At 58.0% G+C, this 26806-nt stretch overlaps 3 protein-coding genes across 4 annotated transcripts; 1 reads left to right on the forward strand and 2 right to left on the reverse strand.

Moving 5' to 3' along the window:
- Window positions 1-450: 450 nt before the first annotated feature.
- On the reverse strand, window positions 451-6992 carry ZDHHC24 (zinc finger DHHC-type containing 24). Its single transcript, XM_039244927.1, has 3 exons — window positions 6671-6992; window positions 5295-5572; window positions 451-1852 (listed from the first exon to the last, which is right to left on the reverse strand). Exons 1-3 carry the CDS (start codon window positions 6949-6951, stop codon window positions 1557-1559), a joined length of 855 nt encoding a protein of 284 aa, XP_039100858.1. The 5' UTR covers window positions 6952-6992; the 3' UTR covers window positions 451-1556.
- Window positions 6993-7803: 811 nt separating this feature from the next.
- Window positions 7804-21028, forward strand: ACTN3 (actinin alpha 3). Its single transcript, XM_039244675.1, has 21 exons — window positions 7804-8010; window positions 11914-12028; window positions 12205-12324; window positions 12637-12723; window positions 12806-12893; window positions 13336-13414; window positions 13498-13579; window positions 14272-14357; window positions 14666-14758; window positions 15205-15435; window positions 15560-15707; window positions 16824-16974; window positions 17491-17599; window positions 17679-17819; window positions 18080-18262; window positions 18679-18813; window positions 18903-19082; window positions 19499-19645; window positions 19734-19799; window positions 20493-20651; window positions 20735-21028. Exons 1-21 carry the CDS (start codon window positions 7864-7866, stop codon window positions 20891-20893), a joined length of 2706 nt encoding a protein of 901 aa, XP_039100606.1. The 5' UTR covers window positions 7804-7863; the 3' UTR covers window positions 20894-21028.
- Window positions 21029-21161: 133 nt separating this feature from the next.
- Window positions 21162-26224, reverse strand: CTSF (cathepsin F). 2 transcript variants are annotated; one of them, XM_039244937.1, is made up of 14 exons: window positions 25917-26223; window positions 25603-25701; window positions 25225-25309; window positions 25071-25132; window positions 24868-24943; window positions 24135-24248; window positions 23868-24013; window positions 23683-23779; window positions 23522-23602; window positions 22608-22727; window positions 22460-22524; window positions 22263-22353; window positions 21801-21859; window positions 21548-21718 (listed from the first exon to the last, which is right to left on the reverse strand). In XM_039244937.1, exons 1-14 carry the CDS (start codon window positions 26124-26126, stop codon window positions 21644-21646), a joined length of 1380 nt encoding a protein of 459 aa, XP_039100868.1. In that variant the 5' UTR covers window positions 26127-26223; the 3' UTR covers window positions 21548-21643. The 2 variants fall into 2 exon arrangements, with proteins under 2 accessions (XP_039100867.1, XP_039100868.1); XM_039244936.1 differs by lacking the exon at window positions 21801-21859 and having other exon boundaries at window positions 21162-21718; window positions 25917-26224.
- Window positions 26225-26806: the final 582 nt, after the last annotated feature.

A 26806-nucleotide genomic window follows, 5' to 3' on the forward strand; every position in this document is an offset into this window, starting at 1 on the left:
GGGGTGGGGAGGGAGTTTCTCTTTGTTTCATAAATATTTTCTTACATCTCCTTACTAACAGCTCAATCCTCTGTGGGCATGGGCAGGGCCTGTCAGAAGGATGGACTTCTCTGAGGGTTCCTGGGGGACAAGCCTGCCACGTCACAGGGTGATTTTCCCCTCCCCCCCCCCCGAAGCATCTGTAGACTTTTTCACTTAATCCCATTTTTGGTCCAGCCCCTCCCTCTCCCCTCCCCAGTGCCCCTGAGACCCAAAGCTGCTTGGAATAGCCCCCATCTCTGCCCTAGAAAGGTAGCTGCTTGGCTGTGAGGGGTGGGGTGTGCCCTGGGGGGAGGGCAACCCAGCTGCCCCTCATAGAGGCAGTGGGTCGGTTCCCGTACAGTGTGTTCTCTACCAGGGAGGGTACAGCAGGGACTCACAGAAGTGGGGTCCATCTCTTCTTAATGGGGGTGGGGAGGGAGTAATCTGGCTGCCTCTCAGGCCCTCCCTCTAGGAACATTTAATTACCTTCTAACTCCCTGCTACGAGGGTAAATGAATGAGCCTCCATCCACTTCCCATCGTTCACAACATCATCAGGTTCTTTGGTCTATTACAGTCTCCCTTCTACTTACTTTCTTACTTGTAAATTTATATCTTTTATTTCTTTACACTCGTTTTAGATTTTAAGAGGAAAGAGAGGTAAACCCATGTGTTTAAACTTGCCACATTTAACGGGGAGTCTATTTACTGTATATAAATAAAACTGTTTAACAGGTAGATGCAGAGAGTCCAGAGTGGAGGAGCTTAGCCTCTTGAGAACCATCCTTCAGAGGCCTGAACATCTCCACCTGATTCCTCTGCCTTGATTTTGCTACCCACTTTCCTCAGCTGTGCAAGGTGAAGGGGAAAGCGTAACGATCTGGGTTCAAATCCCGGCTCCTCCATTCACTGCCCCATGATCTTATCACATCAGCTCTCATAATTGCTGCCCCTGGTGCCAGATTAGCCAAAGAGAGGCAGGGAGAGTGCCGTGGTGATGCTTCTAATTACAAAGCGCTGAACCAGGGAAAGAATGTTGCATCCCCGTTCCCTGGATCACTATGTGCCGCCCAGGCCTTCTGTGCCCCAGGTCTGCCCCCGCCAAGGCCACAGGAGGCAGAGCCCTGGCCCCTCACGCCCTCAGGCGTCCTGTGGGTCCCGTGCCTGACAATGAGAGGAACCATAAACAGCAGCCCTGGCAACAGGGAGGGACGAGAAACCCAGAAAGAGGGAGGGAGTCCAAGAACGCAAGGGGGTGCTTCATTAACCTGGCTAAGGGGTGATCAGGCTGGTCAAGCAGCCCCTTGCCAAACCCACCACTATACTAGAGGGTCAACGGAGGCAGAGATGCGGAGCCCAAGCCCTGGACACTGGAGTCCAAGCTGGGCAGGGGCAAGGCCAAGGACGGGACTGGAGTTGCCGAAAGGCATTAAGTACCAATGCACCTCCCCTCCGGAGGCGAGGGGCGGGCCTGAGATGAGTAGGAGCCCCCTCTCCTACTCCCCTCTCCCTGAACAATTCTGGCTCCTCCTGGACTCAGGAGGCCGTGAGACCCACATCAGCTGCGGTCTGGAAGGTGATCCCGTCTCCAGGCAAGGGGGAGGCCAGGAAGGGCCAGAGCCAGACAAGGACCCAGCGGGGCCCCAGGGCCGCCTGCAGGTTGTGGCCAAGGCCCAGATCATAAGAGTGCTGGCCCCGAGCCCACTCCCACGTGGTCTGGCCCCGCAGCAACAGCATCCCATGGAAGAGCAGCCCGGCCCCGCACAACAGTGCACCTGCCACGCACGTGTCGGTCACAAAGGCCAAGGCAAACTGCGCCAGAGACACTCTGCCTGCAAGGAGAAAGCAAGAGGGTCAGGGAGCAGCATTGGGCGCAGTCCCCCCAAAGCCCACTCCTGCCCTTACCCTCCACCGCGAAGCAGGGCTCATTCCTCTGCTGAACAAATGCTCAGTGGCTGTTCCCCAGCCAGCCTGCACTGGTGAGCCGGGCAGACACAGCTCCCTGCCCGAGGTCCGCCTTCCGTTCATCGTAAACTTGTGAGCACCTCCCGTGGGCTAGACTTGGTACCAGGCACCAGAATAAACAGCAGACAGGCCGTCTAGCCTCAGGGAGCTCACAGACAGACAAGAGATCGCTTCTCAGTTGCTTAATCACCGCTGTGATGTAACAATGGAAAAGTACAGCACCTTCTGGCCCACGGTAGGTGTAAGTGTCCACTAATCAAATGTACGACAGGAAGTCATGAAACATTCTACTCAGTGAAAGGAGCCAGACGCAAAGGTCACATATTATATGATGCCACTTACGTGAAATGTCCCAAACAGGCAAATCCAGAGACAAGACTGTAGATTAGTGGTTGTGAGGGCCGGGGTGGGGGATTCGGGGTTGGGGGGATGGGGAGGGACTGTTTACTGGGCACAGGGTTTCCTTTGAGGGTGATGAAAATGTTCTGGAATTAGTGGTGATGGTTGTATGACACTGTGAATGTACTGGATGCCGCTGAACTGTATACTAGAAAATGGTTAAAAGGATGAATTTCATGTTATATGAATTCTACTTCCATAAAAAAGAGAGGCTGTGTGGCGAAATGCCAAGCAGACGTATTAGGCTAAAGGAAGTGGATTTCATCTGTTTTAATAAAGTAACAGCTTGGGTGGGGCCTGAAGGAAGTATTTGCTAGGTGAAGAGGGGAGAAAACATTCTGTCTGAAAGTCCTGAGGCAAGATGGAGGGGCGCCCCCCGGGAGACCCATGCATGGATGTTTCTGGAAGCTCAGGAGAGAAGCCCAGGCCGGACATGCATGGTTGGCACATAGGCAGTTCCAACACCTGCCAGAGTGAACAGTAAGACGGAGTCGGCACCGTGATGTCAGCAGCAGGTCCTTTGGGACCCGACCAAGGAGAGGGAAGGGGCGCCTGGGTGGCTCAGTCGGTTAAGCGTCCGACTCTTGATTTCAGCTCAGGCCCCGATCTCACAGTTCGTGAGTCTGAGCCCTGGGTCAGGCTCAGCGCTGCCGGGGTGGAGCCTGCTTGGGGTTCTCTCTGCCCCTCCCCCACGCTCTCTCAAAATAAATATATAAACTTTAAAAAAACAAGTAAGAAGAGAGAGGGAAACCAGAGAGAAAGAAGGAAACCCCGCAGGATGAGCTGCTGGAGAATCCAGGATACGAGCCATCCAGGAGGTGGGAGGCCAGCAGTTTTATGAGGCTGAAAGGTCTCGTGCCCGGGTAAGTCCTTCAAGAAGCTTGGCTGCTGGGGTGCGTGGGTGGCTCAGTCGGTTAAGCGTCTGACTCTTAAGCATCTGAATCTTGACTTCAGCTCAGGTCACGATCTCACGGTTTGTGAGTTTGAGCCCCCGCATCAGGTTCTGTGCTAGCACCTCGGAAGATCTTTGGGATTCTCTGTCTCCCTCTCTCTCTGCCCCTCCCCTGCTTGCTCTCTCTCTCCCTTTCTCTCTCAAAAATAAATAAACATTAAAAAGAAGAAGAAGAAGACACAGCAGCAGCTTGGCTGCTGACAGAGAAGAGCCAGGAGGCAAGAGCTAGGAAGGAGGAGGATGTGGAGTGACGAGAGGGCTCGTACACGTGGGAACACCTGGAGGAAGCATGTAGCGAGACGCTGGGTTAGCAGAAGGAGAGGCAGGTCCACAGGGAAGCTTCTGAGCAGGGAGGAAGGGCCAGACATCCTGGAGGCAGTCAAGTTGGATCTGAGGGCAGGACGATTCTGGCCGTACCAACTGACATCCCATTTTCTCCGTGACGGACTGAGAGAGGCGGGGAAGAGGAGACTGGGAAGGTCAGAGCTGCAGTCATTAGAGGGAGCAAGCTTACGAGAACCAGGAGGGCCAGGCAGGGCCGAGGGCCTGCGGGGGTCCGCAGCCATGAACGCGGCATGGTACCAACGGCCACGAAGTACCACGCGTCCGGCGGCTCTCAGTGGCCAGGGACAGACACAGAGAAGCCAGGAAGGCACAGTGGCAGGAAGACCGAGCAAGGGGGTTGAGGTGTCGGCAGAGGAATGGTGGAAGTGAGGATTCCAAGCTGGACGTGGGGGCAGTGAAGAGGGGAGGGCTGATGGACAGAAAGGTGAGGGCCGGCCGCTCACGAAGCAGGTGTCCTGGCGTGTGGGAGTGAGGGCTGGCTGCAAGGAGAGGAGGCGGGGAGCGGAGAGAGGGGTGACCGGCTCATAGCGCGATTTGGGAGGTGACACAGTTTGGCCTCTGACAAGGTCTAGGGTGGACGTGGGAGTGGGGAAGGGAGTCCAACGGAGAAGGTCAAGAGGCTGAGCAACTGGGACACTGACTGGGCTGTTCACCCAGACTTTCAGACACCCATGGTTTCACCAGGGCCCAGGGCTGAGCGGGCAATGGCCGCAGGGAGGTGAAGCCGGAGGGCTTGTGTCTCAGCGGAGGCAGGCGGTCATCAAGGAGGCAGAGGAGGGCTGCTCAGGGAGCCAGGGGGCAGAGGAAAAAAATCCCACGGGGCCTCCCAAGGCCTCCGCCCAGGCTGCAGGGAGGGGCCCTTGGACAGAGCTGGGTTTGGAGAGAACGAGGAGACACAGTGACTACTGAGTGGACAAGGAGTTTAGTACCTGGGGGACAAAGCTACACAGGGGACCTGGAGGGGTCAGGAGGAAGAAGTCAAGGGAGAGAAAGCCCAAAGCATCTCAGGGGGAGACAACAAATAGTATAAAAAACTAGTGGGGCTTTTATCTTGGGGAGGGGGGGTGTCAGAAGAGGAATAAATCTGGCATCCAGAACATGGCCTCTCAATCAGCCTTCTGATCCATGGCCTCCCCTCCCAACTCCCAAAGCCTGGAGTTCCCCTGACTATAACTTGCACTGGCTCCCTACTGTCAAGTCAGGGCTGGCTATCTCCTCACACCAGCATTCAGGGCCTCCCCCATCCAGCCTGAACCTACTCCCTGCCCAACCTCTAAGCGTTTGCTCCGGCCGCTCCCCTCACTCAGAATGCGCCCCCACTTGGAGTGCTCCCTCCCCATCCCCACTTGAACTCCCACTAGTCATTCCTTCTGTGCCCACACCTGGAACCCTTCCCTGATTCTCCCAGCCAGAACTCCGTACCTGTGTCAAGGCTCTGTATTTTACTGTACTGCACGCCCAGCTGAATCCCAGGCTGCCCTCACCCTCCATAAATGACACCGGGACTGGGTCCCCAGGACAATCCCAGGACAACCAGCCGGAAGTCCTATCCCCCACGAGAATGGCCCACTGCAAAGGCCTCTGCCTCTGCGGATGCCTCCCAGGCTCCCCACCTGTGAGCAGCATCAGCCAGGGCAGCAGGAGGAGGGCGGCGGTGTGGAGGGGCGCATGGGCTCGCAGGAGGGCCGACAGGGCAGGGCCCAGCAGCACAGAGACGTGGAGCAGGACGCCCGCAGCATGAAGCAGCAAGCACAGGAAGGGCCGGTAGTTGTGGAATCCCACGCAGCGGCCCAGCAGGCGGCAGTGGTGATCCCGACGAAGGATGCAGATGCGGCAGGCGGAGCAGTGCCCACTGCGTGGTGGCACCTGGCTTTGGCACTGGTAGCAGTAACTGCAGAGAAGGAACCACAGAGTCGGTCCCCCCGGCAGCTCTGAGCGCCTCATCATGCCCAGTCAGCCTCTGAGCCCATCCTGAGCCCATCCGAGGGAGGACAGCCGCTGTCCTCACTAAGCCTCAGGTCCATCATACATACAGGCAGGCTGAATGCCACTTCCTGGCCCTTCCAGTTCTAGCACTGAAGGTCTGAGGGCTCTTGCAGCTCAGACATCCAGTCCTAAGGCCTCTAACATCCAGGAGCAAACTTCTTACTTCCTCCGTGCTCACCACGTTGGTCCAAGTCACCAACGGATTACTGGATTACTGCAACAGACTCTTAATTATTCTCCGATTCCAGCTTTGTTTCCTCCTGGTATAGTTTCACGCCAGCAGCCAGACTGATCCTTAGAAGTCTAAGTCATGCCCTCCTCTTCTGCTCAAAATCCCTACAGTGGCTATCCATCTCACTGCCAGTAAAAAGCAAAGCTCTCAATGTCCTGCAAGGTCTTTCCATCTCCAACCTCTCTCCTCCCTTTCTCACTCCACACCAGCCATACTGGCCTTCTTGCTGTTCCGGCAACATGCAAGGCAGATAACTGCCTCAGAGTCTTTGCAGTGTCTATTCCTTCTGCCTGGAATGCTCTTCCCCCAGATCCCCACACGGGTAACTCCCCCACCTCCTTCAAGTCTTTGCTCAAATACCTACCTTGACTACCCTATTTAAAACTGCAGCCTGCACACCATTTACTCTGCTCTTTTTGTCTCCATACCACCAACATCTTCTAACATTCTGTACAATTTGCTAATTTATTAGATCTATAACTTATCATTTGCCCCCTCCCCCACTGAAATCAGCTCCAAGATGTCAGGAATCTATTTCATGGTACCTCCAGTGGCCGGAACAGTACCTTGCACATAGCAAGTGCTCATTGAATATTTGCAAGTGAACGAATGACACTTATTGAAGATCTACCATCCCAGGTTCTAAAAGAGTGTTCTGGCTCTAACACGCGGATCTTATAATCTGGTACTAACATCTTCAGGTCCTAGGGCTGCTCCCGCAGTCCAAGGCTCCTGCTTCCCCCCCCTCGCCAGATCCCGCGCCCCACTCACGCCCAGCCCTGGCCCAGACCGCGGCCGGCCAGCATCACGCCCCGGATGCTGGGGTCGGAGCGCAGGAAGAGCCCCACGTTGCCCAGCAGGTTGAGCAGCTGGAAGGCGGCCAGCACTAGCTGCAAGGCCCGAGCCAGGGGTCCCAGCGGGGGCGGCCCGGGACCCAGAACCAGCACATAGGCCAGCTCCAGGCCCACAGCCGCGGCCCACAGCGCAGTGAGCACGAGGGGCAGCCGCGCGGACGACCCCTCCGCGCTCCCCGCCGCCCAGGGCTGCCCCATGGCCTGGACCCACCGGCTGTCGGGTTCCGAGTACCCCGCCGCTTCCGTATTGGGGCGGGAATAGTGGTAGACGGACGCCCGCTACGACCAATAGAAGCTCTGACGGGAGTTTCAAGTTACAGGGAGCGGCCGGCAGATGCAGACATGTGATTGGACGACCCGATGAGCCAAGGAGAAGCTTGGAATCCCGTTGGCGCAGGGAAGGACAGCAAGGTATAGCTCCGCCCACCGGCGAAGGCCCCGCCCCTCCGCAAAAGCCACGCCCTCTGCTCTGGCTGGCTGTTTTGGAGGATTGAGTTGCAGTCTCGGTGGCGTCGGGGTTTCCCGGCTCAGCACATTCATTCCCCCTCAACCCCCCAGCCGCCCCGATATTAATAGCCCTGCATCGGCTCATCCAGCTGGCCTGGAACTCCTTCCCATGCTCGAGTGTCTCCATCACCCCAGAAAACATTCAAACAGCTCAGCGCCTCGCTGCTTCTGACTGTGAAATGGGGATAGGGCTCTCTCTTTCCCACCAGCGCGGCGCTGGGAGAGGGTAAGGAGGCGGGCTAAGGGGCAGCTTCTAGAGCGGTCTACAGCCGCTGTTGCTATCGTCATCTCCGTTGTACACATGAGGAAACAGAGAGGGCCATAGCTTTCCCGCGGTCACACAGCGCCCAAGAGGCGGAGCCGGGCCGGGAACCCCGAATCTCCACCATGGGATCCACCCCAGCACCCCCAAATCCTGCAGTCCCCTGGCCCCAGGGCAACCTCTCTCCTGGTCCCGACCCGAGCGCCCTCGCCCCCATCCGGCCCCTCCCTCCTCCCCCATATTTAGCGCGAATCCGATCCGGGGCTGGGCCGGGCGCTACTTAACGCGGCCCCCGAGTTCTGGAGAGCGCCGAGCCGAGCGGAGCCAGGAGCCCGAGCAAGATGATGATGGTTATGCAGCCCGAGGGTCTGGGGGTCGGGGAGGGGCCCTTCGCGGGCGGCGGCGGTGGCGGCGAGTACATGGAGCAGGAGGAGGACTGGGACCGCGACCTACTGCTGGACCCGGCCTGGGAGAAGCAGCAGCGGAAAGTGAGTGCTCACCCATTTCCAGATGGCAAAACTGAGGCCTGAGAACCCGGGCGGTTTGTCCTTGGCATCTCAGCAGGTCTGGGGCAGAGCCTGTCTTAACCCAGGGTGCCACGTCCTAGCCCAGGCTCTGCCCGTCAGTCCTCTGCCGTCCCCCAGGGCTGGAAGAGAGGGCTGGGAGTCCTCACGAGGGGTGTAGGATAACAAGTAGAATTTCTGGGGTCCCTACTCCCCAGGGTTCGTTACCAGCGCCCACTGCCCGACTTCTACTGGCGAAAAGGTATTGGTGAAGCCTAAGAGATCCAAGTCTGGGGAGTGTGGGGAAGACAATCTTTCTTCCCACACCCCCAACTCTCTAGTTAAATATCCTAGACCCCACCCAGAGGACTTCCCGCTGGGCAACTGGTGGACCTGGGAGTGTGGGGAGGAGGGAACCATCCTAGACCCCTCCCCACTCCCTCCTCTCTGTTCTCTCCACCCTAGGGTTCATTTCGACTCCATCCCAATTGTCAAATGAAGAAACTGAAGCCCAGAAAAGGGCAGAGATAGAACCCAGATCATATACTGTCAGAAAACAGGTCCCCCCGAACCTGAGAGTCTTTGCCCCTTGCTTGCCCCACCCCCACTCCTTCCCAAGATACCCCTTCCCACCGCAGAGGCCCTAAGTCTGCTGAAAAGGCCAGAAGGTCGAGGAGGAGGGGAGCCTGGGTCCCCTTACACAGTAACCCGACGCTCCGGCCAGATGGACACTTTGTGCTGAGGCAGCGCCTTGAGGGAGCTGGAGTGGGGCAAATGGGCAGCTGCTGCCCAGGCCCAGCCTTGTAGGGCGCCCGGGCCCCCTCCCTGATCTATTTTCACTCCCAGACTTTCCCAAGTGGAGGGGGCAGAACACCTGGGTTCCCAAAAGAGAAGATGATCCGGGCTGGAGCGAGGAAACTTTGGGGAGTGGCAGGCCGGGGGTAGGGAAGACACCATGAAGTCATCAGACCCTGTTCAGCATTTGCCAACAGTGTGTGACTCCAGGAAAGGGCAGCGAACAGGAGTGCTCAGTGGAATTTGCAGGATCTGAGAATCCTAGGGTTTAGAATCAGAGCATTTCTGCTGGGTTAGATGACAGGAGGTGACCCCAAAGTCCGAGAGGCTCAGCTGACTAGGCTGGGGTGCCCCGGGTGACACGTTTTCCCTCAAGCTCCTGCACCTGTCTCCGAGCAGGGCTGCGGTCCTTGGGTCTGGCCATCTCCGGGTGATGTCATCCCTGCCCCTGGCTCCAGCTGCTGTCTCTTCTGCCACAACTCCTATCCCTACTCCACCCACCATGTTTCTCTCATGCCCTTCACAAGACACACGCTAGTCTGTAACTTGCCTTCATCACTTAACAAAATATCAGGAATGTCCTTCCAACTCCACCTAGAGCCACCTGCCTCATCCATTCATTCAGCGGCTGCACAACATAAATGCTCTGTAAATTCATCAGCATCCCTGGGAGTGGCCATTCCGGAGTTTCTTTCTCCTCCAACATGAGCATCTCGGTGCGAGTGCTCAGCCCCGCTCCACCCCTGCTCTTCCTCTGGGTCTTGGAGCACTCCTTCCTGTTCCTGCCTGATGCCTGCGTCCTCTTCATTCAACCTCATTCAAAAACATTCGTTCAGTATTTCTTGGGGAGGTCCTACGACAGGCCAGGCACTGTTTTAGGTGTCAGGAATTCAGCAGGAAACAAAATAAAGCCTCTGCCTCAGGGACTTACAGTTCAGCAAGGAAAAGTGTTTCTACCCCATCCATCTGATCCTGCATTATTCTGCCTCACTGACACCCTTCCTCTCTCACCCTGGTCCGAGTCACCACCTCCTCACCTCTGCCTTCTGTTCTGCCAAGCCATTTGCCTCCACTCTGTAACCAGAAAGAGCTTTCTAAGACACCTTTCTGCCCACCTCCCTCTGCCTGAAAGCTTCCCTCTCTTCCCTGCTGCCTTCGGGATCAAGTTGAAAGTCCCTGGCTTAGCACCCAAGATCGTGCATGACCTGACCCCTGCTGCCCCTCCGGCCTGCTTCTCACCACTTATACCCCAACACCCCCAGCTTCATTCCAGCGGCACCCAGATAGCTGTGGGCCCACAAACCTCGCAGCTGTTTCTCACTGCTGACCATTTGCCTGTGGGGCTGGCCCTGCCTGGCATGCCCTTGCCTGCCCTTCTCCGTCCGAATAAGTCCCGCCCTTCCATTGCAGCTCAGATCAAAAAGTAGCCTTCTCCAAGACGTCCCCCCATCCGATGTGAAGTGCTCCTTCCCTTCTCTCCCTGACACTAGTCTCTCCCAGCACTTCTCAGACCAACATGACTCTTTAATTGACCGTGAGCTCCTTTAGGGCAGGGACCACATCTCATTAAGAGTCATGTTTGTCAAAGGAAAGAATGCCCTTCCTCCCGTGGGACTCCACCGAGGCCTGCCTCTCCTCCCTGCCTTATCTAGACCCAGAGCATCTCAGACTCGGGGATCGGAGGGAACTACAGAGAATCCGACTACCTTCTCTTGACCTTAGGGCCCCAGCAAGTAGCGCGCAGACTTGCTTGTACACCTCCAGTGATGGGAAGCTCACTTTCTTTCCTTAGCAATGACAGTCCTTCAGCTATTTATTTATTTCTTTATTTATTTTATTTCTAGGAGAGAGAGAGAGAGAGAGAGAGACAGTGTGAACAGGGGAGGGTCAGAGAGAGAGAGGGAGTGACAGACTGAAACAGGCTCCAGGCTCTGAGCTGGCAGTCAGCACAGAGCCCGACGCGGGGCTCGAACCCACGAACCGCGAGATCATGACCCAAGCGAAAGTCGGACGCTTAACCGACTAAGCCACCCAGGCGCCCCTACAGTCCTTCAAGTATTTAAAGCATCATCCTTCCGTCCAGCTCTAGGGACAGCTAAAAAGCTGGTCTGAGGAAGGGAAGCCACCAGCGGGAAATCATTCCCAATGACTTCCAGGGCCACCTCTCAGAATTCATTGCTTGGTGGTGGGGGAATGCTCTGAATTCTAGAATCCTGCCAGATTGGAGGAAGAAGGACCTGGGACGTCGTGAAGTCTGGCCAATTAATGGTACAAATGGGGAGACTGAGCCAAATAAAAGGGCAAGGGGTGCACCCTGGGCCGCAGTGAGTGAGTATCTCAACTGGGATTGGAGCCCAAGGATAGATTCGACCAAGGGCTCTGTGGCTAATGGCAGAATCCAGGGCCTGAAGGCGTGATAGGTTGGTGGAAACCTGTGCACCAGGCTGCAGGCCACCCTCGTCCCCAGTACACACCCAGCTGCACAGCAGCCCTTCCAGCCCAGATGGAGGCCGAGGCTGACTCTAGGGAGAGGGGACGGGCAGTCACCTCCAGGAGCTGTGTCAGGCTGGGCCTCCTGCCCAGCTGATCCTCCACGACCTGCAAAGCTCTTGCACCCTCACGTTCTACTTGGAGGCCAATTCACAACAGCACTGGGAGGTCAGTGGGGCTGAGATAATAGTAACACCTGTGCACAGTTCCTCAGGCAAAACCCTTAGAGACGGATGTGCTTCAGTCCAGAATCTTTCGGGTTTTAGAAGGGCAGCATGACCCTGCGTTGGCCCTTGTGTGTCAGAGGGCCCCACGCTTTGGAGCATACGCTTTACAATCTTTCTAAATCCCCCTCATGTGCCTGAGACTGACCAACGCTGGCGCTGGCGTGTGCCCCGAGTCCAAACTGGGACCCGTGTGGGTCCTAGTGCCCAGTTTTCCTCTTCCAGGAGACCCAAAGCTCAGGGAGAGAAAAGGACTTGCACACAAGTCGGTGGCTGGGCCAGGACTTGAATCTGGGGCCCAGGCTCTGAGATCGACCCTGATGTCCCCCCAGACCCGGCGCTAGGGTCTAAGTGCTGTCCTCTCCCCCCCCACCCCCAGACCTTCACTGCCTGGTGCAACTCACACCTGCGCAAGGCCGGCACCCAGATTGAAAACATCGAGGAGGATTTCCGCAATGGCCTCAAACTCATGTTGCTCTTGGAGGTCATTTCAGGTGAGGGGCCACAAACCAATGCACAGGGACCCCAGGACCTAGGAGAATCCGGAGAGCTGGGGGAACGTGGCAGCAGAGTGCTGGAGGGGATGCAGTGGAGGAGGGGGAAGTTTGAGGACAAGGTCTCCAGCTTCTTCTTGTGACCTTTGATCCTTGACCTCTCCTCTCACACCCAGGCGAGAGGCTACCCAGACCAGACAAAGGCAAGATGCGCTTCCACAAAATCGCCAATGTCAACAAGGCCCTGGACTTCATCGCCAGCAAGGGGGTTAAGCTGGTGTCCATCGGTGCTGAAGGTGAGGAGGTAGCAGGAGACCTGGGAGGGGCTTGGAGGGCAGTCCTGGCGTCACATCACTTCCACGAGCCCCAGTCTTTCCGACCATGGGGTTAACCATCCGTGCTTCTTGGGAGGGACTGTTAAGGGGCAAAGGTGCCCAAAGTGCTGGCATAGGACCTGGCGTTCGTAGGTGTTCTGTGATTGAACACTTACTAGGTACCGGCTCTGGGATGGGGGGACAGGGGCCGGAGAGCGGAGCAGAAGAAAGGCAGCGGAGGCAGTACAGGCCTTGAATGTCAGCTGGGATCTGTCCCCGCCCCCCACCCTGCAGAGATTGTTGACGGGAACCTGAAGATGACCCTGGGCATGATCTGGACCATCATCCTTCGCTTCGCCATCCAGGACATCTCTGTGGAGGGTAAGTGGTGGGGAAGCGATAGGGTGGGAGGGCTGGCCCAGACCCCTCTCCCCAGCTAACGTTCCTCCGCATCCCCACCCAGAAACCTCGGCCAAGGAAGGCTTGCTCCTGTGGTGCCAGCGGAAGACGGCGCCGTACCGCAATGTCAACGTGCAGAACTTCCACACCAGGTCTGTCAGCCGGTCGGCACATGTACACGGGCCTCTGCGGGGATCTGGGGCCCAGAGCTGGCCCCTATCACGAGCCCCAGGAGAAGGGAGGTCACGGCCAAGTTCTTGGAACAGTGTCTGAAAATAGGATTCAGTTGATGTTGAATGGAGGGTGAGGGAGGGCGCATCGGGGGCACCCCTGGAACGGCATTCCAGCCAAAGGGAACCTCGTGAGCAAAACCATCTAGATGTTGGTGTGGCCCAAGCACCGGGGAAGTGGAGGAAGTGTGATAAGCTTGGAGATGGTCCAAATCTGGTAACGAAAAGCTTCAAATGCCAAGCCAAGGAGTTTAGACTACTCCATTTCACTGATGAGGCTGTCCCGATGGGGGTGCTCATGGGACTGAGGGAAGCACAGAGCCTCGGCTCGAATCCAGGCCTGACGCCCCTTCTGTCTGTCCAGCTGGAAGGATGGCCTGGCTCTCTGTGCTCTCATCCACCGACACCGCCCCGACCTCATCGACTATGCCAAACTGCGCAAGGTAGGCCTCCGTCACCCCCAGCCCTGACTCCCCACCTCTGCCCCCAGCTGCCATGTCACCTCTCCCTGCCCCTGCCCATCCAGGATGACCCCATTGGCAACCTAAACACAGCCTTCGAGGTGGCGGAGAAATACCTGGACATCCCCAGGATGCTGGACGCCGAAGGTGAGAGGAAGCCTAGCCTGCGCGAGGACTGGGCTTACTGACCAATGGCACGGTCCCACCCTCTAGCCTTTGCCCCTGCTCTTCCCTCCTTCTGGAATTCTCTCCCCCTCCCCTCACCTGCCCTAGGCTACCTCTCCAGGAGCCCTCTATCGTGCCCACCTGCCTACCCCTCTCCAGCTTCTTCCCGTATGGAGCCACCCTCTGCCTCAGATCCCAGTTACCTGGGTACCTGAGAGCATGGAGCACCCATGGGGCAGACCTTGCCTCTCGTCTCTGTCCCCAAGCAAGGCTTCAGTCAATTGAAGCAGCAAACATTTCCTGAGCACCTACTGGGCCTGGTGCCCTGGGTGTGTGGGCACCAATGGATGAGAACTTGGGGAAGAAAGGACAGGTGGCCCCACAGAGTGATGGGATGGTTAGAGACACCGGGCATGTGGGCTGGTGCTTCTCGAGGGCTGCGTGTCTGCTCACTCACCCCACAGAGGGGCGGGTTACTGGGCCCTGGGGTGATCAGGGAGGGCTCCAGGGAAGAGGCAGACGCTAGGTCTGGGGTAGCTGGCAGTTGGTGACTGTGACTAGATGTTTCCACTCTTACCGTCTCGAGGGAGCTCTCTGCCTGGTTACGGGCATGAGCCCATCCCTCAAGCCTGGATGTGGCCAGTAAATACCTATACCTCACTGCTGTCCCCTAGACATCGTGAACACCCCAAAGCCTGATGAGAAGGCCATCATGACCTACGTTTCCTGCTTCTACCATGCCTTCGCCGGGGCTGAGCAGGTAAGGGGACCCCGCTACTACTGCCTGGGCTGGGCCTGTGGTCCGAGGGACCCAACCCTGGCAACATCCCAACATTTGGAGGTGCTGGGCCCCCTGTGGGTGGGAGCACCCCTGTCCCAGCTGCATATACTCAATCTCTGGGGAATTCAGAAGCAGAGACATCTGGTCTGGGAGCTCCCTTCTCATCCTAAAAGATGTGCTCCCCTATTTGCACGGATCCAAATTTTAAGGGCTTTACAGAGGAAAGCTGTGTCGGGGTGTCTGTAGCAGCTCGTTCTAGGGCCCACCTTTTTGGACTCCCACGACAGGCAGAGACAGCTGCCAACAGGATCTGTAAGGTGCTGGCTGTGAACCAGGAGAACGAGAAGCTGATGGAGGAGTATGAGAAGCTTGCCAGTGAGGTGAGACTGAGGCCAGAGAAGGCCCTTCCCCTACCTGTGCTCCGCCAGCCCTGGCTAGCCGGGGCCTGGGCCTGCAGAGCCTCCCTCACCTCGCCCGTGGCCTTGGCCTCCTCCCGCCTCTTCCTGCCGTCTTCACGCATCTCCCGCCTTCTGCTGCCTGTCCAAGCCCCTGGTCCTTCACTGATTCCCTCATCATTCATTGTTTACGCGTTCGTTTATCCATTCACTCATTTTTAGGCAATCTCGTGACCCTTTGCCCTGTGCCAGCCCATGCTGGTCCCTGGACTCAGACATTTACCATCCTACTCCTTCCCTGATTAGTGGGGACCCCCATTCTGCTGGAGGCCCCGCCTTCTGGCCACAGCCAGGCGTGGGTGGAGAGGGGTGGAAGGGGTGAGCAGGCCGGCTCAGCGCTCTCTGCGCCGCACCTGCCTGGCCCCCGGCAGCTGCTAGAATGGATCCGCCGCACCATCCCATGGCTGGAGAACCGCGTGGGCGAGCCCAGCATGAGTGCCATGCAGCGCAAGCTGGAGGACTTTCGGGACTACCGGCGCCTGCACAAGCCGCCCCGCGTGCAGGAGAAGTGCCAGCTGGAGATCAACTTCAATACGCTGCAGACCAAGCTGCGGCTGAGCCACCGGCCCGCCTTCATGCCCTCGGAGGGCAAGCTCGTCTCGGTGAGCCAGGCCGGGGATGGGGGGACCCCCGCTCCGCCCACATCCTCTGGGCGATGCTGGGCTCTGTGTCCCCATCTGTACGATGGGCAAACCACGAGAGACGGCACCTCTGCCTGCCCCGCAGGACATCGCCAACGCATGGCGCGGGCTAGAGCAGGTGGAGAAGGGCTATGAAGACTGGCTGCTCTCGGAGATCCGCCGCCTGCAGCGGCTCCAGCACCTGGCTGAGAAGTTCCAGCAGAAGGCCTCCTTGCACGAAACCTGGACCCGGGGTAGGTTCACTCCATGGGGCTTGAGTCTGTCCCGGGGTGGAGCCTGGCATGTGGGGGAGGGGGGGTCCTGGCCTAATGCACAGGTCAGGAGCATGTGTTTGGCCGGGAAGCTGGGGAGCCCCGTTTTCTAGTCCTACCCTGACTTGCTGTGCGACCAAGTCACTGCTCCTCTTTGGGCCACGGCTTCTTCGTCTGTGAACTTCAGCCCCTAACTGTCTCCCGGCTCTGGCCTCCCGTAGGTCGGCTCTGATTCACCTGTCATTTAGTGTGTTATTTGTATGTGTAGCAGCTGAGTCCTCGATGCCAACAGCACGTATGTCATGCTCAAAGCATATTGGTGGCAAAATACTGCACGAGTCAAATACATCAGTCTGTACGAAAACTTTCATTCCGTATTCCACCAGGGATTTTAATCCTACAGATAAATGAGTCCTGTCTAAAGTTAATGAACAAGAAACTAAATAAATAAAAATAATGAACTAACATTAATAATGGATTAGGGACACAAAGAATGACAATGCTTTTGCTATAAGGATTCCTTAAATATACTGCCATTTACGTGACTCTTAAGGGATTTCTGAATCTTTAAACCTGTCACCAGCTCTGCAAAATGCAAAGGTACTCAAAAAATTGTCGCTGCTGCAATAATTATTTTTATGGCTTTGCTGTGTAATTATGGTAATTCATTCTCAAAGCACTTTTACATTCATCATTCATTCATCCAACAAATATTCCTAGAAGGTCTGCCAAGGGTCAGGCACTGTGCCAGGCACTGGGGACACTGGTGGGCAAAGGTCAGGGGCTCTTTGGGCTCAGAGTTGTTGGGAGGTAGTTGGAGATCCAGTAGTACCCAAACTGTCCCCAGGGCCACCCTGAAATGTGCAGGATCCCGGACACTGACGTGATTTACAGGTCATGCTCTGTAACAGGAGCTTCACGTCACTTTGTCACTCTAGCGCCGCAGGACAAACCCCTAGGACAGGCCGGGCAGGTGTGACCACCTGCATTTCACAGACGAGGAATCTCCAAAGCACACAGCCTCACTCGAACCTTCTCTCTCGCCGTGGCTGCTGCCGCCGGGTGACCTGAGCCCGTCCCCGTCCTCTCTCTGCGTAGGGAAGGAGGACATGCTGAGCCAGCGCGACTATGAGTCGGCCTCGCTGCAGGAGGTGCGGGCCTTGCTGCGGCGCCACGAGGCCTTTGAGAGCGACCTGGCGGCGCACCAGGACCGCGTGGAGCACATCGCCGCTCTGGCCCAGGAGCTCAAGTAGGCGTGGCCCGGCCCCCCTGACAACGCGGCTACTAGCTTCGACCCTCCGCTGGCCAGGCTCCGCACTGCCCTCCTCAAGTCAGCAGCCCTGCCTTGGTGCTCACGTCTTTCCCCGTCACCACTCGCTCCTCTCCCCACCCCCCAACCCTGTCCCCACCTCGACCCACACTTCCCTACCCGTGCTCGGCCTGCCCCACACACTCCCCTGGCCCACCTCTAACCTGGTCGCCCCCTTCAGCTCACGCCCCGACCTCCTGTACACCTGCCCCTTCTGGAGCAGTCCCACCCTTTCTGAGCTCCCCAAGGGACTGGAGCTAAGGATCTGCAGGCGCCCCCTACCCAAGGAGTGCACTGGAAGCCCCCACCTCCACCCCCAGGATGGCCCTGCTTCCCACACACCTGCCCTGACTCCTCCACCTTCATCCGGGGCACAGCTTCCAGTCCCAAGAAGACATTCAGGTGGAAATCCGGGCTGTGGTCTGACCCAACGATCACCCCTTTTCCCGCCCCCAGTGAGCTGGACTACCATGACGCGGCCTCGGTGAACAGCCGCTGCCAGGCCATCTGTGACCAGTGGGACAACCTGGGCACGCTGACTCAGAAGAGGAGGGACGCGCTGGAGGTGGGTTTGGGGCCCAGGGAGCTGGGGGCTGAGGGGCCTGTTGGGCAGGCTTCTGACCCGCCATCCCCATGGCTCGTAGCGGATGGAGAAGCTTCTGGAGACCATTGACCAGCTGCAGCTGGAGTTCGCCCGGCGCGCAGCACCCTTCAACAACTGGCTGGACGGCGCCGTGGAGGACTTGCAGGATGTGTGGCTGGTGCACTCGGTGGAGGAGACCCAGGTGGATGCGGGAGTTCCGGGCGGGGCTGCCGGATGGGGTGACAGGGAGGCTGGCCTAAAACCCTGTCAGCCACTCCTTTGGGTTCCTGGGCAATGGGGGCAGGAGGGAAACCCCATTCCCAAGTGTCAGGCTGGGAGACTGGAGGCCTGGGTTGAGCCAGCCCTGCTGTGGACTTGCTGGGTGGCCTGGAGCACATTGCGGCCCTGTTGCCTGTGGGAAGTGAAGGGTGCTGGCTGATGCTTCCTTCCTGTGGTTCCCAGAGCCTGGTGACCGCACATGACCAATTCAAGGCTACATTGCCCGAGGCTGACCGAGAAAGAGGAGCCATCCTGGGTATCCAGGGTGAGATCCAGAAGATCTGCCAAACGTACGGGCTCCGGCCCAGTTCCACCAACCCCTACATCAACCTCACACCGCAGGACATCAACACGAAGTGGGATATGGTCAGTGCTGCCCGTGACCTCTCCCTGCCTCCCACCCTGCCCTGCACATTCTAACTGCCCTGAAACCTCAGATGTCCCGATATGGAGAACCAAGTCCACCTGGGGACCTGGGGTCTCTCAAACTTCATGCAGCTTCCTGTCATGGCCTCCTCTGTAAAATGGCTGTCACAGCAGCATTTTCCTGTATTAAGCCTGGGGTGTGGACACCTTTATAAAACCACCTACGTTAGCTATCAGTTGTATCACCAGCGCCATTTCACAGATGAGGAAACGAAGAGGTCGGATGAGCTTGTCCATGTAGCCCAGACATCTTGGCTCAGAGCTGCAGGGGCTGTTTTAGGGGGTGGAGCCCACCTCCCCTCAAGGCCATCTCCTGCTCCCAGAGCTGACCCACACAAGAGCACCCTCCTTCCTAGGTCCGAAAGCTGGTGCCCAGCCGTGACCAGACGCTACAGGAGGAGCTGGGCCGGCAGCAGGTGAACGAGCGGCTCCGGAGACAGTTCGCAGCTCAAGCCAACGCTATCGGGCCCTGGATCCAGGCGAAGGTGGAGGTAAGTCTTAGAAGGTGCCATCGACCTGGGGAAGGCCGGGCCAGGGCCAGGCCACAGGGAGCTCACGTGCTGCCTGGGTCCCCCTACAGGAGGTGGGGCGCCTGGCAGCAGGGATGGCAGGCTCTCTGGAGGAACAGATGGCCGGGCTGCGGCAACAGGAGCAGAACATCATTAACTACAAGAGCAACATTGACCGGCTGGAGGGTGACCACCAGCTGCTGCAGGAGAGCTTGGTGTTCGACAACAAGCACACCGTCTACAGCATGGAGGTGGGATCCACTCGCTTAGAAGGGAGGGAGGCGGCACTGGCTGGGGCAGCAGGGGGCAGCCATGGCCGGATAGAGCAGGGCGGCCCCAGGAGGGGCCCCGGCTCAGCTTGGCCAGGTCCCCCAGTGTATCCGTGGGGATACTGATATCTGGAGAGGGAAAGGGACCCGTCCAGAGTCACACAGGTGTCTAAAGGCAGGCCAGGTCTCACCATGACTGGCTGATCAACACTTAATAAGTGATCAAACTGCCAGGCAGGAAGGGCTGCTGGAGGCCCCTCAGTGGAACCTCCAGACAGGGACAGAGGCCCAATATGGTAGAAGACTTTCCCGGGGGCACACAGCAGATTGGCAGCGAAGCTAGCAGTAGCGGTCAGGCACTGGCCAGCCACTGACCTGGCCTGCCGCCTACTCCGCAGCACATCCGTGTAGGCTGGGAGCAGCTGCTCACCTCCATTGCCCGCACTATCAATGAGGTGGAGAACCAGGTACTGACGCGAGATGCCAAGGGCCTGAGCCAGGAGCAGCTCAACGAGTTCCGGGCATCCTTCAACCACTTTGACCGGGTCAGCAGGGGCCCAGCTCTGTGGGGTGGTGGACCTGGGGGCTGGTGGGGTTGGAAGACCAAGTCTGACATCCACTCACGCACTACAGAAGCGGAATGGGATGATGGAGCCTGACGACTTCCGCGCTTGCCTCATCTCCATGGGCTATGACCTGGTGAGTGCCCCCAACCCGCATCACAGGAGCCCCAGCAGTGCCTCCCTCCTGCATACTCATCACCTACTGTACCCCTCTCACCTCCATGTGCACTTCATTTCCTCCTCATCACACCCACTGGGGCCGGGTAGAATTACCCCATTTCACACAGGGCCATCAAAGGCTCAGAAAAGTAAGTTAACTTGCTCAAGACACATTTGGACCTGGTTCTATGTGACTCAAAAGCCTGAGCTCGTGGTGCGCCCGGGTGCCTCAGCTGTTTGAGTGTAACTCTTGATTTTGCCTGTAATGATCTCAGGGTCCTGGGACTGAGCCCCGTGTCCACCTCTGTGCTGAGCATGGAGCCTGCTTAAGAGTCTCTCTCTCAAAGCTAAAAATAAATTTTAAAAAGAGAAAAAAGCACCTTAGCTTGCATCATTTCTCCCCAGAGATAAGCACTACAGAAAGCTCCAGAAAAAAGATCAGGACCGAAGGGCAACAGGGGGCTCTGCCAGGGACAGGAAGCAGATTTTAGCTTAGGAGAAAGGACTTCCTAGAAAAGCAGAGCTAAGGCTGTGGCATAGTCTATGGAGGGAAGAGGGCACTGTGTAACTGGGGTCGTCAAGCCAAGGCTGGACAGTCCCCAGAAAGGGCCATGAGGAGCCCTGTGGCTTCAGCACCCACGGGCACGGTGCCTGGCCTCTACCCCTGCAGGGAGAAGTGGAGTTTGCGCGCATTATGACCATGGTGGACCCCAACGCAGCCGGAGTTGTGACCTTCCAGGCCTTCATTGACTTTATGACACGAGAGACGGCCGAGACCGACACGGCTGAGCAAGTTGTGGCCTCCTTCAAGATCCTGGCAGGAGATAAGGTGGGTGCTGGGGAGGGGAGGGCGCTGGTGGGCTGGGACAGGGAACAGGACCTGCGGGTCCTCAATAACCTCTTCTCCCCCAGAACTACATCACCCCCGAGGAGCTGCGGCGGGAGCTCCCAGCTGAGCAGGCCGAGTACTGCATCCGCCGCATGGCACCGTACAAAGGCTCCGGGGCTCCAGCTGGAGCCCTGGACTACGTGGCCTTCTCCAGTGCCCTCTATGGGGAGAGTGACCTGTGACCTCCATCCCTAAGGTTCGCTATGTGAGTCAGAGAGAGGGGACTCGCTCTGGCTGATTCCATCCGCCTCTTGGAGCGAGGGCCCCTGAGAACGGCCGGCTACGTACTTCTGAATAAAGACCCATCCGCGAGCCTCTCTCCGTCTCCTTTTGGTTTCTGAAGCAGAAGCTGGGCCCTCAGGCTCCTGGGCAGGAGCAGCTGCCCAACCTTAACCCTCCAGGGTGTCCCTGCCACCCCTGTCCCCATAGGCACTGAGCAATCACACCACACTGGGGCCTAGGACACCTCTTTATTGCTGTTAGAAAAAGGCAGTTACAATAGTTTCTCTAGATGTGGAAGGAAACACTGTCCCTAAATCCGGGGGGACCAGAAAATTTATAGCATCCGACAGAGGAAAGCCAGGACAGGAAGCCAGAGCCAGCTGAAGACAGAGCTGGGTTTGAGACCAGAATACTTTCTTGCCACCCGCTCCTGACCCAGGCCCAAGGTTCTTGCCCCAGTATCCGCTGCGGGGGCATCATCCCTCATCCCAAGAGGTTCCTAGTGACCACAGGTCTACAAGGGTACAGCTGGGGAACTTCCGGGGGGGGGAGGGGGTTGGGGTTTTGCCCTAGCCCAGTGCCTTCTCACCCTGAGGTAACCTGGTGCCTGTCCCTCAGCCAGCTGTGCCTCCTGGGGAGGGGCCTGGACACGCAGGTCAGGCTGAGGAAGGGGCTGCTCTGGTTAGCACCAGGTCCTGCGCTGACGCTCCTCAGTTCACCACAGCCGAGCTGGCCATGGCGTTCACGCCACAGGCCCCGGACCCACGATACAAGTAGTAGTAACCCTGGCAGGGAGGCAGGCGAGCTGGTGAGGGCACGAGGGCAGGATGGGAGCTGGAGAGCCAGGGCCAAGGGGACAAGACTCACCTCCTCACCCCAGTCAGTGCCCCAACTGTTCTTGATGGCCCAGAAGGGAATGCCCGAGCCTGAGGAGCAGTGCAGGGAGTCAGGGCCCCCAGCGCTCTGCACCCTCCCAGTATCTGCCGTAGGCTACTGCGACAGGCGCTAGGAAAAGAGCAGAAAGCAAGACACGCCCACCTACCACCCTCCTGGAGACCTGGTGTGGCTCAGGGGTTTGGGGAGGGCACCTGGCCATCTGCCTGCGGCGGATTATTTATCTGTAACGGTTCAGTTCAACCTTCCACTACCTCAGCTTTGCCATCTACAGAAAGCATGGAGGATTCCTGGCTGGCCAGTGGCCCCAAGCAGGGGTAAGGACAGGGTCCCAGCATTCCTTCAACTTCCCCCTCTGAGGGCCCTGAGATGCTATGGTCCAACCTCTGCCTGTGGCCTGGGGTGGGTGGGCACAGAGGGCATCAGTGAACTCACGGTTGCCATAGCCCACGAGCAGCACGGCATGGTCGATGAGCCAGGGGCTGCAGAGGGGCCTCAGTGGGTGGGAGATCCCGCGGCGGTAGAACTGGGGGGGTGGGGGGGCGAGAATAAGGTGTAGGGGGCCAATTCCAAGGAGAAGTGGGAAAGGAGTCAGCAAGAGACAGCCAAGGGCAGCAGGCCTGGGACCTTACCTGCATGCCAAAGGCATTGATGGCAACGGAGATGGGGCCCTTCTCGGCCAGCCAGGCCGCCAGCTCTGAGACAGGGGACAGACAGTGTCGGAGATACGCAGGCCCCAGCCCCCCACCGCGGCCCATCCCTACCCTGTCCCTTACTCACTCTGCTCATTCTGGCTCAGCTCTACTGAGTCGTTGATGTAGACCTTGGCCTTCTTTTCGGAGAAACTGCAGGTCTGCATGTGGCCGTGGTAGCTGTAGTCATCCTCTGTCTCCAGCCCTCCTAGGGAATGGGGTGGGGGTGGGGAGGGGAGAGAAGAGGTGGACCCCCGTTTACCATACACTTGTCTTCTCCTGGCCAGGAGCTACAATCAGCCCCTTATATGTGAGGTCTCAAGGTCCTCGTCCATCCCAGACCAAGGCCATGCCCTCTGAACAGCCTCGCTCTAGAGATGACAAAACAGAGACTAAGGGGGACGGGGGAGTAACCAGCGAGAAATGTGGCTAAGACGGAACTCAATTCCCAACTTCTAATCTTTATTCACCCTCGCGTTCCTGGGACTCTTCACCATGGCTTGCTTGTCCTGCTCAGACAGTCTGCTCCCAATTTGGCCCAGACACCTGCCGGGTTCCCAGTCTCTGCATAGCCACCTCGGTCCCTCAGCCCTTCAGCCTCATGCCACCGCAGCCCGCCCCTGAACTGAACTGCCATTTTGAGTCAATACCTCTTCTGAAGGGTGAGGCGCGTTGCTACTTGGTTTATTGGTATTACAGAAATACAGACCTCCAAGCAGCAAAAACACCAAGCCTCCTGCTATGCACCAGAAATTTATGTATCTTTCCTCATTTGATACTCAAGGCCATCCTATGAAGCGAGCAAGATCATCCCCCTTTCACAGATGAGGCAACTGAGGCTCTCAAAGGGCTGACTTGCTCAAGGTCTTTGTTGAGAGTCAGCATTAAGACCTGAACCCGGTTCACGTGACTTCCACGCTCATGTATCGCCCTCGCACAAAGGGACTTCTTTCAGAGGGAGAGGTGGCTCCTCCCGCCCCTCCTGATCCCATGAACGCATACCCAGATTCTTGATGGCCAGGTAGGCGTTGGAGGGCAAGCCACCCAGGCAGGCCTTGTCCACCTTGTCACAGTCCAAGAGCTCTAAGGAGACAGAAGGCTGGTCCTGAGGAGCCCTCTGGAGGGGCTGGGCTGGGGACAGGGACCCAGAGTGGGATGCTCACCCTGCTCTGAGAGGGAGAGCAGGTCCCCCTGTTTCAGGAACCACTGGCCCTCCACGTTGCCAGTGACGGAGAAGGCCCAGCAGGAGCCACACATGCCCTGCAAGATATGGGCAGAGTCAGGGTTGGGTCCCGTCCCAAGCCCAGGGTCGTCTTCATGTCCCACCATTGCTTCTTAGGGGTCCAACCTGGTCCTTGACTTTGGTGACAGCCCCCTTGGTCCTCCAGTCCCACTCAGGTGGGGCATGGTCACCAATGAATTTGGCTAAACGCATCTTCTTGCCGAGGTTCTCTTTCAGGAGAGGATTCAGATAGATGGTGCGGAACTCCTCCTCTGTGGGCAAAGACGGGCAGGGGGTGGCGGGGAAGAGTATACGGCAGCCCTGATCAGGGGCCGGGGGGGGGTAGGCCCTGACTCTTTCAGGCTCCCTGAGGGCTCTGGCCGCCACTTCTACCTGTAAGGTCACTGAACTTGGTGATCCCATACTGAGCTGTGCCGTGGTCCAGTGCCTGGATCTTCTGCGCTCGGATCATGTTGTTGGAAAAGACGGACATGCGCCACCGGGCTTCTGAGAACCGAGGAGCAGGAGAGAAAAGTCTCAGACCCCAGACAGATCATAAAAGGAGGGGCACTGAGACTAGCTAGCACAGGTTTCCCTCGGGAGGAGGTGGGCTCTGGATCAGGCCTGAAGTGTTTTTTAAGGACAGAACCCTGGGGAGGCCTGGAGGTGGGGGGACACCCAGACCCACAAGTGACGAGTAGGTGTGATCAACTTTGCGGGCAACATTGGGGTGACGGTATTGCAGGAGTGAAGGCAGAACCAAAATGGGTTCCAAAGGGCATCCTTAGACAGGAGGTCGTGGGAAAAGGCGACCATGCCTGGGAAGTGGGGGCGCCCCAGAGAAAATCTGGCCTTTGCCCCATTCTGCTCTATCCAGAATGATGAAGGCCCATGCTTTCTGACCAGGAGAATTAGATGGGAGGAGGCCAGGTACCTGACTGAGGTAGCTGTCCAGTCCTGAAAGGGGGGGCAAGAACTTGGGGATTTAGGGGTCCCTGAAAGGAGGCACTGCCTCTTGTGTCCTTCCCCTCCCCAACACCAAGATACCAAGTCGGGGGCCGGTGTGTGTGTGTGGGGGGGAGATCCTGATCTGATTAGGACAGGTCGGCCAAGGCTGGGTCCTCACCCTCCTCTGTCCCATATGTCCGATTATAGGTGGTAACAAAGTCCTTAAAGATTGAAGCCATCTTCACAGAAAATTCCTGGAAAGGCACAGGGGTCTTCACAAGGAGTCCTTCTCAGACTGACCAGGGAGCCCAGGCCAGGGTGAGGGGAAGAAAGGGTCAATAAAGCAGCAGCCAACTTCCCAGATGGAAATGGGCTCCTCACCTGGGGTAGGGGGTCCTTGTTCAGCAGTGGAAGGAGTGAACTTAAAGTCTCATTTCTGTCATCTGAATGGGGTTGGAACAGAGAAGAAATCAAGGCTGAACCCTGAGTGAAGCCTTAACTGAACAATGCCAGTATCCTTGGGCTATCCCAGCACCTGTAACCTTGGTATCCACTGGGCCACAGTCCCGCCTCAGCAGCATGTGTTTTCCGAGCTCATCCAGGACTTCAAAGCTGCAGAGCTGGAGGGAGAGGAGGAAGCCAGTCTGGGGGCTGGGATGGGCACAAGGCCTTGGCAAGATGGAGCCGGAAGGTGCTCGGGTGAGGACCACCTCCAAGGCAATCACCCCCACAGTGTAGGGCGAGGAACACCCAGCACCCTGTCACCACCACCCACTTTGAGGGCAGTTTAGTTTCTGGCCCTCAGGGCCTGGCAAGTGACTCAAAACTGAAGAGCTGCTGCCTCTCATCCCTTCCTCTTGACTTGACCCAGACTCATCGTGGGGACAGGGAATTACAGAGCCCCGGCACTCACCAGGGTTTTCTTGGACACAGGGAGCTGACACACCGTGGGGTCGTTGCAGGGAGGCTCGTCCAAGGTCGCCTTCAGGGAGTACAGCGACCCCTGGCCCGCCTGGATGGAGGGGCGGGTGAGTCGGCACATCCATTCCCCCCGCAGCCCGTCCTTCCCACGGCCCCGCCTTACGCCCTTCCCTTTCCCCGGTCGCCAGAAGTTCGTCTCTCCGGCGTCCAGCGCCCACACCCGGGGTCCCGACCAAAGCGCCCAAATCTCTGGCCAGGGCCCAGCGCACCCGCACTGGGAAGCCCCCGGCCCCGGCGCGTCCTCACCCGGCGGACGCGACCGCGCACGGCGCCCAGCGCCGCCCGCGTCCCGGCAGCCCGGCCGCGGTTGTACATCTCCAGCGCGAAGCGGGCGGGCCCCAGGAGCTCCGCGTACGCCGCCTCCCGGGCCCGAGCGTCGGCTGCTCGCTGGGGCGGGGCGGGAGAGGCGCCCAGGAGCGACCCCAGCAGCGACAGCAGCAGCAGCCAGGGCGCCATGGCGAGGGCGAAGCCGGAGGCCCGGACGCACCGACGGACAGAAGCCGACCAACCGACGGGGCGGAGCAGCCCGCGGCCAGAAGGGCTGGCGACCCTCCCCTTGCTCCCGGGGCGGCGAGGCGCCGACCAATGGGCGCGGGTCCGGGGCGCCTGCGCAGTCGCTTATTTACGTGAGGCACGTGGGGCGCGCTAGCTGCACCACAGATTGGCGCCCACAGGGGGAGGGGAGAGGGAGAAAGGAGGGGGCAGGGAAGAGGAGGGGGAGGGGGCATAGAGGGGGAGGGGGATACACCGCAACCTGGCAGCAGTTGTGTATGTGGACACATGGCCCGAGCTGCAGTCTTGGAATAATCCTCTTACGTCTTAGAGCTATTGTTTGGCGAGAGGGACGGACGCTAGCCTGAGAATGAAAATAGTAACTAACGTCTATTGCGTGCTTATTATATGTTACTCATTATATGTCATCTCCCTTTGATCGTCGTAGCAATCCGTGAAGTAGGTATTATCCCCATTTTATAATTGAGGACATAGAAGCTTAGCTAGATTAAATGGTTTACTAAACATCTGACAAGTGATAAAGCTGGACTTGAACCCAGAGAGCTGGCTTTAGAACCTGAGTTCACAGCTCCATTGCCTCTTTGAGGCCCCTCTGCTAATCGGCAAAATGGCAGGTAATAGCC

The sequence above is a fragment of the Hyaena hyaena genome, unplaced genomic scaffold (genome assembly GCF_003009895.1).
Source record: "Hyaena hyaena isolate Hyena2069 unplaced genomic scaffold, ASM300989v1 scaffold_248, whole genome shotgun sequence".
Classification (NCBI taxonomy): domain Eukaryota; kingdom Metazoa; phylum Chordata; class Mammalia; order Carnivora; family Hyaenidae; genus Hyaena; species Hyaena hyaena.

Coding starts and splice junctions, on each gene's coding strand:
- CTSF (XM_039244936.1), bottom strand. CDS start 26,126: ATGGCGCCCTGGCTGCTGCTGCTGTCGCTGCTGGGGTCGCTCCTGGGC. Junction 24,249..24,867: donor GACATATGGGACAGAGGAGG/GTGAGGACCCAG, acceptor CTCGGTTCTCAG/AAGCCCGGTGGCGCATGTCC. Junction 22,354..22,459: donor TCAATGCCTTTGGCATGCAG/GTAAGGTCCCAG, acceptor CCACCCCCCCAG/TTCTACCGCCGCGGGATCTC.
- ACTN3 (XM_039244675.1), top strand. CDS start 7,864: ATGATGATGGTTATGCAGCCCGAGGGTCTGGGGGTCGGGGAGGGGCCC. Junction 14,358..14,665: donor CCTTCGCCGGGGCTGAGCAG/GTAAGGGGACCC, acceptor CTCCCACGACAG/GCAGAGACAGCTGCCAACAG. Junction 19,800..20,492: donor TCTCCATGGGCTATGACCTG/GTGAGTGCCCCC, acceptor CTACCCCTGCAG/GGAGAAGTGGAGTTTGCGCG.
- ZDHHC24 (XM_039244927.1), bottom strand. CDS start 6,951: ATGGGGCAGCCCTGGGCGGCGGGGAGCGCGGAGGGGTCGTCCGCGCGG. Junction 5,573..6,670: donor GGTCTGGGCCAGGGCTGGGC/GTGAGTGGGGCG, acceptor CCTTCTCTGCAG/TTACTGCTACCAGTGCCAAA. Junction 1,853..5,294: donor CTGGCTGATGCTGCTCACAG/GTGGGGAGCCTG, acceptor TTCTCCTTGCAG/GCAGAGTGTCTCTGGCGCAG.